This window comes from Erinaceus europaeus, chromosome 19 (genome assembly GCF_950295315.1).
Source record: "Erinaceus europaeus chromosome 19, mEriEur2.1, whole genome shotgun sequence".
NCBI lineage: Eukaryota > Metazoa > Chordata > Mammalia > Eulipotyphla > Erinaceidae > Erinaceus > Erinaceus europaeus.
The window spans coordinates 67,133,871-67,143,943 of record NC_080180.1 but is presented as its reverse complement, the minus strand read 5'-3'; the positions used below and the strand labels follow the sequence as shown (position 1 = coordinate 67,143,943).

Genomic DNA, 10,073 nt, shown 5'->3' with positions numbered 1-10,073 from the left:
CTGCACAGACCCCTCCCTCCCGTCACACTCTGATTCACCCATTGAATCAGAGTTCTTTGTTTTCTGAGACACAGGCAGGTTTGTCCTGTGAGCGCCACCATCTTTTACTACAGCAGTAGGGAGTGGGTTAAACCTGCACCCTCTTGGGCCCAGCCTCACCCACGGAGACATGGGCACAACTGACACTGCAGAGCCCTGAGGTGGACTAGGGCATGAATCTGGCTTCGGTGTCTCTGTGGCCACACGGCAATGATCCCGTGTGAGCAGCTGTCTGGCAGGATGAGTTCATGTCTCTGGATAGCACAGTGACAGGGCACAGGGGCTAGAGGTCAGAATCGATGCCCAGCACCGGATGCCAGCCTTGGGCAATGTTCTGGAACCTGCCTCTCACACAAGTAAGCAGCTCTTAAACTTCCTGTTGGGTAGCCAGGCACTAGGACCCGGGTCCAAGCCCCCAGTCCCCATCTGTGGGAGGGAGGCTTCCCTGCCCATGAAGTAGGGCTACAGGTGTCTGTCTGTCTGTCTCTCTCCATCTTAAAAAAACAAAATATTTTTTTAATATTTTATTTATTTATTTATTCCCTTTTGTTGCCCTTTGTTGTTTTATTGTTGTAGTTATTATTGTTGTCATCGTTGTTGGATAGGACAGAGAGAAATGGAGAGAGGAGGGGAAGACAGAGAGGAGGAGAGAAAGACAGACACCTGCAGACCTGCTTCACCGCCTGTGAAGCGACTCCCCTGCAGGTGGGGAGCCGGGGTTTGAACCGGGATCCTCACGCTGGTCCTTGTGCTTTGCGCCACCTGCGCTTAACCCGCTGCGCTACAGCCCGACTCCCAAAACAAAACATTTTAAAAATTATCTTTATTGGGTAGAGATAGTCAGAAATTGAGAGGAAGGGACCTCCTGTTGACACCCCGTCAGTCAGGCCAGACCCTCCCGTGGACACTCCGTCAGCCAGTCAGTCATGCCGATCCTCCCGTGGACGCTCCATCAGTCATGCCAGACCCTCCCCGCAGACACCCCATCAGTCAGTCATGCCGGGCCCTCCCGCGGACACCGTGACCGTCAGTCAGTCAGTCAGTCAGTCATGCCGGACCCTCCCGCGGACACCCCGTCAGTCAGTCAGTCAGTCATGCCGGACCCTCCCGCTGACACCCCATCAGTCAGTCATGCCGGACCCTCCCGCGGACACCCCGTCAGTCAGTCAGTCAGTCATGCCGGACCCTCCCGCGGACACCCCATCAGTCAGTCATGCCGGACCCTCCCTGCAGACACCCCATCAGTCAGTCAGTCATGCCGGACCCTCCCGCGGACACCCCGTCAGTCAGTCAGTCAGTCATGCCGGACCCTCCCGCTGACACCCCATCAGTCAGTCATGCCGGACCCTCCCGCGGACACCCCGTCAGTCAGTCAGTCAGTCATGCCGGACCCTCCCGCGGACACCCCATCAGTCAGTCAGTCAGGCCGGGCCCTCCCGCGGACACCCTGTCAGTCAGGCCAGACCCTCCCCCGCAGACACCCCGTCAGTCAGTCATGCCGGACCCTCCCGCGGACACCCCGTCAGTCAGTCAGTCAGTCATGCCGGACCCTCCCGCGGACACCCCATCAGTCAGTCAGTCATGCCGGACCCTCCCGCGGACACCCCGTCAGTCAGTCAGTCATGCCGGACCCTCCCGCGGACACCCCGTCAGTCAGTCAGTCAGTCAGTCAGTCAGTCATGCCGGACCCTCCCGCGGACACCCCGTCAGTCAGGCCAGACCCTCCCCCGCAGACACCCCGTCAGTCAGTCATGCCGGACCCTCCCGCGGACACCCCGTCAGTCAGTCAGTCAGTCATGCCGGACCCTCCCGCGGACACCCCGTCAGTCAGTCAGTCAGTCAGTCAGTCAGTCATGCCGGACCCTCCCGCGGACACCCCGCGCCCTGACGGCCCGAACTCAGCCTCAAGGCGCGGGCGTGATGCGTCCGACCGTCTGGCTCTCACACACCCGGCCCCGCCCACTAAATTCGGGCCTGCCGGCGTCCGGTTCCGGTTTCAAGGGGCGATGCTTCCTCTTCCGGTTACAAGGGGCGGAGCCACGCCCGTCCCGGAAGTACTTCTCCTGAGGCGCGCCAGTCGAAGCGACCATGGCGTCCCGGAAGGGCAAGCGGCGAGCGGAGCGCGGCGGGGACGGGCCGGGCGCCACCCCGGGGACCCCGAGTGCGACCGCCGGGTCCTGCGCGGGCGCCCCGCTGCTGACGGTGACCGGCCTGCTGGAGCGCGGTGCGGGCCGGGGGCGGCGGGGCGGCGGGGCGGCGGGGCGGCGGGCGGCGGGCGGCGGCGGGTCTCGCTGTGGAGGGAGCGCGGCCTCGCCCGGCCGGACGCCTGACGCCTGTGGCGCTGACGCGAGCTCGGGACGCGGCGGCCGGCGCCCTCCCCTCACCCTCCACCCTCCACCCTCCCTCCCCCTCTCTCCTCACCCTTCCGCCTTGCTCCCCTCGAGCTCCCTCTCTCCCCTCCGTCCCCTCCCCTCCCCTCCCCCCTCACACTCCCCTCCCCCCTCACACTCCCCTCCCCCCTCACACTCCCCTCCCCCCTCACACTCCCCTCCCCCCTCACACTCCCCTCCCCCCTCACACTCCCCTTTTCCCTCCCCTTCTCTCCCCTCCCTTCCCCGCCCCTCTCCCCTTCTCTCCCCTCCCCTTTCTCTTCCCTCCCCCCTCCCTTTTCCCTTCCCCACTTTCCCCTTCCCCTTCTTCCCACTCCCTTTCTCCCCTCTAACCCCCTCTCCCCACTCCCCTTCTCCACCGCTAACCCCCTCTCCCCCCTAGCCCCCTCTCCCCACTCCCCTTCTCCCCTCTCTGTCTCCCCCTCTAACCCCCTCTCCCCACTCCCCTTCTCCCCCTCTAACCCCTCTCCCCACTCCCCTTCTCCCCCTCTAACCCCTCTCCCCACTCCCCTTCTCCCCTCTCTGTCTCCCCCTCTAACCCCTCTCCCCACTCCCCTTCTCCCCCTCTAACCCCCTCTCCCCACTCCCCTTCTCCCCTCTCTGTCTCCCCCTCTAACTCCTTCTCCCCACTCCCCTTCTCCCCTCTCTGTCTCCCCCTCTAACCCCTCTCCCCACTCCCCTTCTCCCCCTCTAACCCCCTCTCCCCACTCCCCTTCTCCCCTCTCTGTCTCCCCCTCTAACCCCTCTCCCCACTCCCCTTCTCCCCCTCTAACCCCTCTCCCCACTCCCCTTCTCCCCTCTCTGTCTCCCCCTCTAACCCCTCTCCCCACTCCCCTTCTCCCCCTCTAACCCCCTCTCCCCACTCCCCTTCTCCCCTCTCTGTCTCCCCCTCTAACTCCTTCTCCCCACTCCCCTTCTCCCCTCTCTGTCTCCCCCTCTAACCCCTCTCCCCACTCCCCTTCTCCCCCTCTAACCCCCTCTCCCCACTCCCCTTCTCCCCTCTCTGTCTCCCCCTCTAACCCCTCTCCCCACTCCCCTTCTCCCCCTCTAACCCCCTCTCCCCACTCCCCTTCTCCCCTCTCTGTCTCCCCCTCTAACTCCCTCTCCCCACTCCCCATCTCCCCTCTCTGTCTCCCCCTCTAACCCCCTCTCCCCACTCCCCTCTCCCCTCTCTGTCTCCCCCTCTAAGTCCTCTCCCCACTCCCCTTCTCCCCCTCTAACCCCCTCTCCCCACTCCCTTTCTCCCCCTCTAGCCACCTCTCCCCCCTAGCCCCCTCACCCCACTCCTCTTCTCCCCAATAACCCCCTCTCCCCACTCCCCTTCTCCCCTCTCTGTCTACCCCTCTAACCCCCTCTCCCCACTCCCCTTCTCCCCCGCTAACCCCCTCTCCCCCCTAGCCCCCTCTCCCCACTCCCCTTCTCCCCCTCTAACCCCCTCTCCCCACTCCCCTTCTCCCCTCTCTGTCTCCCCCTCTAACCCCCTCTCCCCACTCCCTTTCTCCCCCTCTAACCCCCTCTCCCTCTAACCCCTCTCCCCACTCCCCTTCTCCCCCACTAACCCCCTCTCCCCACTCCCTTTCTCCCCCTCTAGCCACCTCTCCCCCCTAGCCCCCTCTCCCCACTCCCCTTCTCCCCCTCTAACCCCCTCTCCCCACTCCCTTTCTCCCCCTCTAACCCCCTTTCCCTCTAACCCCCTCTCCCCACTCCCCTTCTCCCCCACTAACCCCCTCTCCCCACTCCCTTTCTCCCCCTCTAACCCCCTCTCCCTCTAACCCCTCTCCCCACTCCCCTTCTCCCCCACTAACCCCCTCTCCCCACTCCCTTTCTCCCCCTCTAGCCACCTCTCCCCCCTAGCCCCCTCTCCCCACTCCCCTTCTCCCCCTCTAACCCCCTCTCCCCACTCCCTTTCTCCCCCTCTAACCCCCTTTCCCTCTAACCCCCTCTCCCCACTCCCCTTCTCCCCCACTAACCCCCTCTCCCCCTTTAGCCCCCTCTCCCCCTCTAACCCCCTCTCCCCCTGCCCGCAGACAGCAGAGTGCCCAAGGCTTTCCAGAACTCACTGGTGCAGCTGGGGCTCAGCACCATGCGGTCTGCCGACATCTGCATCGGGCGTCCGGTGCTGCTCACCAGCCTGGAGGGGAAGCAGGAGGTGAGTGTCCCCCTCGGAGACCCGCTGCCTTGGGGAGAGGTGGCTCTCCATCAGGGTTTTCCCAAAAGGGACAGGGAGAGAGTACAGGGGTTTGCACAACAGGTTTTTAAAAACCTTCCGTTTGTTTGTTTGGTAGAGAACGTGAGAGAGGAGGGGGGAGGCCGAGAGACGCCTGCAGCCCTGCGTCACCGCTCCCAAAGTGGCCCTCTGCAGGTGGGGACCAGGGACTTGAACCTGGGTCTTGGCACAGTGTATTGTGAGTGCTTAACCAGGTGCACCACCACCTGGCCCTCATACAACAGGCTTTTTTTAAAGATTAAAGATACTTTTATGTAACTTTTTAAATTTTTTAAAAGAGCTTATTTACTTATGAGAAAGGAGAGAGACAGCCAGACATCACTGGTACATGTGCTGCCAGGGATTGAACTCGGGACCTCATGGTTGACCAGTGACGGCACCACTTCCCAGACCACATACGACAGATTTTTGTACCTTAGATTCCAGGCTCCAGGTTCAGTCCCTGGCACCAGCAGAAGCCAGAGCTGAGCGGTCTCTTGGTACAGAACAACTTGTTCACACAGCTACGTTGGGCTTCTCAAATAAGCTGCTCAGATGTTCACTAGACAAAGCCGTGAGCATCCAGTACGACAAATGGAATCCTTGAGTAAAACTCTAGCAAAGGCGGAGCTAGGGGCCGTTGCCCCTCCCAGGTTAGGGCACAGAGGCCTGTGACCGCCTCTCCCTGCCCCTGCGGGGAGTTCGTGTCCCCACTACCGGGTGGGGGCAGTCACCTGCGCGACCGACTGGGAAGCCGAGGAGGTCTGCGGCCAGTCCCGTCCCCACCGCTCTGACGGGAGGTCCCGTGTGTCCACACTGCCTGTAGCTGACCGCACAGCTCGGCCCGCGCAGCCGACTCCGCCATGTTGGGGCCTCTCCCCAGCTGCCACTCAGCTCTGCTCCCGTCCCCGGGGCCAGGCGGCCAGGCGCTCTGCTCTGGAGAGTCCCGCGCTCTCCTGTTGCATCACCTTGGGGGCTGGCTGCATCCCTGGAGCCTCACCGGACCCCTGGGCACCCCAGCCCAGGTGTCCTCTGCCGCACCCCTCGCCTCTCCCACAGCTCCCCGACTGGTGCCTTGTGTGCCCGGGCCTTCACCGGGTGTCCGTCTGCGTGGAGAAGGGGCGGTGAGGGCGTCCCCGATGGCCTCTGTGCTCTGTCTGTCCGGCAGCCCGCATGAGCACCCGTGCGGGTGCGTTTTCCGAATCTACACGAAGGAGACCGCTCGTGCTGGGCTGTGTGCCCTCTGCAGAGGCCTGGGGTCTGCGCCCGCACATGCGGCCGAGCTGCTCACCGTCGGCCTTCCCTTCCCTTTCCGTCCCTGTGCCCTGAGCAGGTCTACACAGCCTGGCCGGTGGCGGGGTTTCCCGGAGGCAAGGTCGGCCTGAGTGAAGTGGCTCAAAAGAATGTGGGCGTGCGGGCCGGCGACGTGCTCCGAGTGCAGCCGCTGCTGGGCGCCGTGCTGCAGGCCGAGGAGATGGATGTGGCCCTCAGGTGAGCGAGCGAGTGCCTTCCTGCCCATCCCCGTGTGCCCGGGTGCCCACGGTGGGGGTGGGCTCACTGCTGACAGTAGCTGGCTTAGCTGACATCTGTGAGGCTTATTTTATCACGTTGGCATCAGCGTGCCACTGGTAAAGGGGCCAGCCGGTGGCTCTCCTGGTTGACCCACGCATCACCATGCACAAGGACCCAGGTTTGAACCTCCTGCTCCCCACCTGCGCGGGGAGGGGGGGGTGCTGCACAAGCAGTGAAGCAGGTGTAAATTTTATCTTGTTTCATCAAATAGAAATTGAGGGGGGCGGGGAAGCATGGCTGCTGGGAGCAGTGGATTCACGGCGCTCTAAGTCCCAGCGGGCACTCTGGTGGCAGAGAAACAGTGACAGGTCTGCATGACTGCTTATGGGACTCGGCCTGGACGTCAGATCTCTTAGTCCCACGTTTCAGAAAGTTCTCTTGTACCCAGCAGAGCACACAGGTCTCCACCTGCAGGGGAAGCTTTATGAGAGTCGAGCAGTGCTGCAGGTGTCTCCCTTCCGCTTTGTCTCATCCCGTCAGTAAGGGGAAAGACTGAAAATGGCCACCAGGAGTGGTGGTGGAGCGCTGTGGGCATGAGCCCCAGTAATAGCTGCACCTGGACTTTGTCACCTGCCTTGAGTTTGGGGTGACTTTGCCTCGTATGCAAGAGTCACGGCATGTTGTCTGGTCCTTAGCTTGGCTTTCAAATACTTTGTGTCTCTTGCTACTTTTGTGGATTCTAAACTTGGATTTGGGCACGTGTTTCCTTTTTAGAGCAGGGAGTACTTCAGGGTACTGGGCAGGTGGGTGGAGGGGGAATTGAAAGACCAGTGGGCCTGAGTGGGCATACACCCTTCCCCCACCCTCACTCCTCAGCGCTTCTTGCCAGGGCTCATGCTGAGGTGTCGGCCCCCACAGGAGGCAGGCTCTCTGCAGGGGTTGGGGGACAAGAGACCTTGGGGCTCCTCTGGCCTTGCACCTCAGTACAGGTGCTCAGAGGGACTGTGTCTCGGGAAAGCTGGATTTTAAGCTTTTACGTAGAAAAGGATTTTTAAAAAAATTTTACTTATTCCCTCTTTTTTTATAGTTGTTATTGATGTCATTGTTGGCTAGGACAGAGAGAAACGGAGAGAGGAGGGGAAGACGGGGAGAGAAAGAGAGACACCTGCAGATCTACTTCACCGCCTGTGAAGTGACTCCCCTGCAGGTGGGGAGCCGGGGGCTCGAACCGGGATCCTTATGCCGGTCCTTGGGGTTTGTGCCACGTGCGCTTAACCCGCTGCGCTACCGCCCGACTCCCAGAAGAGGATTTTTTTCAACATGTCAGCTGAGCTTACACAAGGGAGTCAGTTCTCACCAAGAAAAGCCAGCCCTTTAGCTTGTGGGTGAAGCTCCCGCCAGCTGCACCTGACGCGTGAAGAGGGGCCGCGCCTGCTGCTGGCAGTGCTTTCCCTGCACCCCTTCTCTTTTCTTTTTTTAATTTATCCGGTAGAGACAGAGAAATTGAGAGAAGGGAGATAGAGAGGACGAGAGATGCCTGCAGACCTGCTTCACCGCCTGTAAAGCGACCCGTTGTCTTTTGAATCAGTGCCCTGCTTCTCTGTGCTTGATGCTGTGTATTTGATGCTGTCCGTCTTTCTGTGCTGTCGGGGATCAAAGCCAGGACTTTGTGAGGCGCGTGCTCTGCAGGGCCCTTCCCCTTCCCCACGCTGTGCCCGTCGTCTATGTTTGTAAATGTCTTCTGTCCAGAGGCTGATGATTCAGAACAATTTCGGGAGTCAGGCAGTGGCGCACCCAGGTGAACGAACGCACACGTCAACATGTGCAAGGACCTGGGTTCCAGCCCCTGCTCCCCACCTGCAGGGGAAGCCATGAGCTGTGAAGCAAGTCTGCAGGTGTCTCTCTCTCCCTCTTTATGTCCCCCTCCTCTGAATCTCTCTCCTGTCAGATAGTTAGAAGAACTTATGGAGAGCTGGGCTCAGTCTTACAGGGAAGTACAATGAAGTGGACGAGGTTTCCTCATTTGACTCGTCGGGCCTCCAGACATGCAGCGATTCCCGTCAGTCAGGACGGCAGGTTTGACCAGGCTGGGGGCTTTGAGTCAGCAAGTGTTGGAGCGCTGCTCCGTGGGTAAACACAGGCCACGTTGAGTGTGTCTGGAGGTGGAAGCAAGAGCGAATCCAGCTGGAACCTTCAGTCCTTCGAGCAGCTGACGCTGGAGGTGTCTGCAGATGCTGCAAGGGGGGAGGGCTCACTGGCAGGCGCCGTGTTGAGGCTCAGCCTCCCTGCCTGCTGGCCCCACTCCTGTGCTCTCGGCCTTGTCGGCCACCACAATGCAGGGACAGTCGCTCACAGGCCCAGAGGAAAGGCTGGTGCCCAGCTCAGAGTCCCTGAGCAGCACGGCGAGCGTGGCTGTGGGTGCTGGGCCATGTTGAGGTGCGGCCAGAGCACAGGCTGGAGCCGAGTGGGTGGCCTGTGGCGCCCCTCCTGCCCTGAGCTGAGCCTGCGACAGGGCAGAGCCCATGGACAGAGGAGAGGGTCTGGCCTTGCAGGCAGCCTTCCCTGAAGTCGGTGACGCTGAGGAGAGCAGCCTCTCTAGTTTCCACACACCCTTTCCTAGCTCCAGAGAACCCACTGCCCATGGTCTAGAGGTAGCTCAGTGGATAAAGCATTGGACTCTCAAGTATGAGGTCCTGAGTTCGATCTCTGGCAGCATATGCACCACAGTGATGTGATGTCTGGTTCTTACTCTCCTATCTAAAAAAAAAAACCCACTGCCCCACCCCTTCCCTTATTTCTGCCTCTTCAAGTGACCTGCTTCACTGGGTTTAACGTTCCTGAGAGACCATTTGTGAACGACAAAAGGGGTGATGGTGGGTTTCCAAGCCACATATCTGGGGGGTGTGGGGGGCATCAGGCTAGTGTTCTGGGGATGTCCACCTCAGCACAGGCAAAAATACAGCCTCGCTACTTCACTGAGCATCCTCCACGGCAGGAGCGTGTTCCTCACACCTGCAGTGGGCAGGGGTGCAAATGAGGGGCTCACAGTTGCGGGGGGCTTTCTGTAGGGTGCAGGTGGAGGCCTCACAGAGCAGGGAGGGCCTAGCTGTGCTGTGCTGCACAGGCTGCATTTCAGTGGCAGGAGAGGCCAGGCTGGCCGGAGGATCGGCTGAGGAACAGGACCCGAGTCTGCAGGAGTGCAGGTTTAGGGCACTCAGGCACCAAGCTGCAGCTGGCACCTTTGAGCTCAGTGAGTCACTTCAAAGCTGAGCGAGTGTGTCCAGTTCATAAAGACGTGTGTCCGGGACTCGGCTCTGCGTGTAGCTTTCTCTGTCTGCGAGCACGGCCTTTCAGAGTCGGTCAGGCTGAGTCCTGCGGACTCTTCTCTTGAAATCAGGTAGAGACGGGTGGGGGATGAAAGCACGGGAGCAGCACAGCACTGTTCATGGGGCTCCCCTGGTGCTGCGCGGGCTCCCAGGGTGAGATGCGCGCTCTTAGTGAGCCATCTCGACCTCGCGTCATTGCACTGCCCTCCTTCTCCCTCCCTCTGCAGTGACAAGGACGCGGACGTGAATGAAGACCAGCTGGCAGCCTGCCTTCTGAGGAAGCTGGGTGAGATGCGCCCCTGTGTTGTCAGCTAGCCTACCGTGTGACTGCAGGGTGACGTCTGCAGGACAGCTGCTGACACGCGGGCGAAGTGACTCGTGTTCCCGTGATGCGTGTACGCAGGTCCTGTTGTGTTAGCGTGCAGGGTGTGGACAGTAGGCTTGGCTCTCTGTGGCTGTTGAGTCTTGTCTGCAGGTGAAATGAGAGCTGTTGCAGTGACACTGTGTTGCTGAGCTCTGGACAGTGGCGTGGGGGCCAGGATGGGTCCTCTCTGCGGTCTTCTCCGCTCTCCTCCTCCACTTACACAAGCACCGCCCAGC

The 10,073-nt window shown here is 61.0% G+C and overlaps 1 protein-coding gene across 1 annotated transcript in view; it reads left to right on the top strand.

The window, feature by feature from the left end:
- Nucleotides 1-2,093: 2,093 nt before the first annotated feature.
- Nucleotides 2,094-10,073, top strand: part of AFG2A (AFG2 AAA ATPase homolog A) — a 28,543-nt gene continuing 20,563 nt past the window's right edge. The window contains exons 1-4 of the mRNA XM_060179109.1: nucleotides 2,094-2,263; nucleotides 4,457-4,578; nucleotides 5,969-6,126; nucleotides 9,701-9,759. Of these exons, the coding sequence (XP_060035092.1) occupies nucleotides 2,128-2,263; nucleotides 4,457-4,578; nucleotides 5,969-6,126; nucleotides 9,701-9,759 (475 nt within the window). The 5' untranslated portion in view covers nucleotides 2,094-2,127. The remainder of the gene's footprint in view (nucleotides 2,264-4,456; nucleotides 4,579-5,968; nucleotides 6,127-9,700; nucleotides 9,760-10,073) is intronic.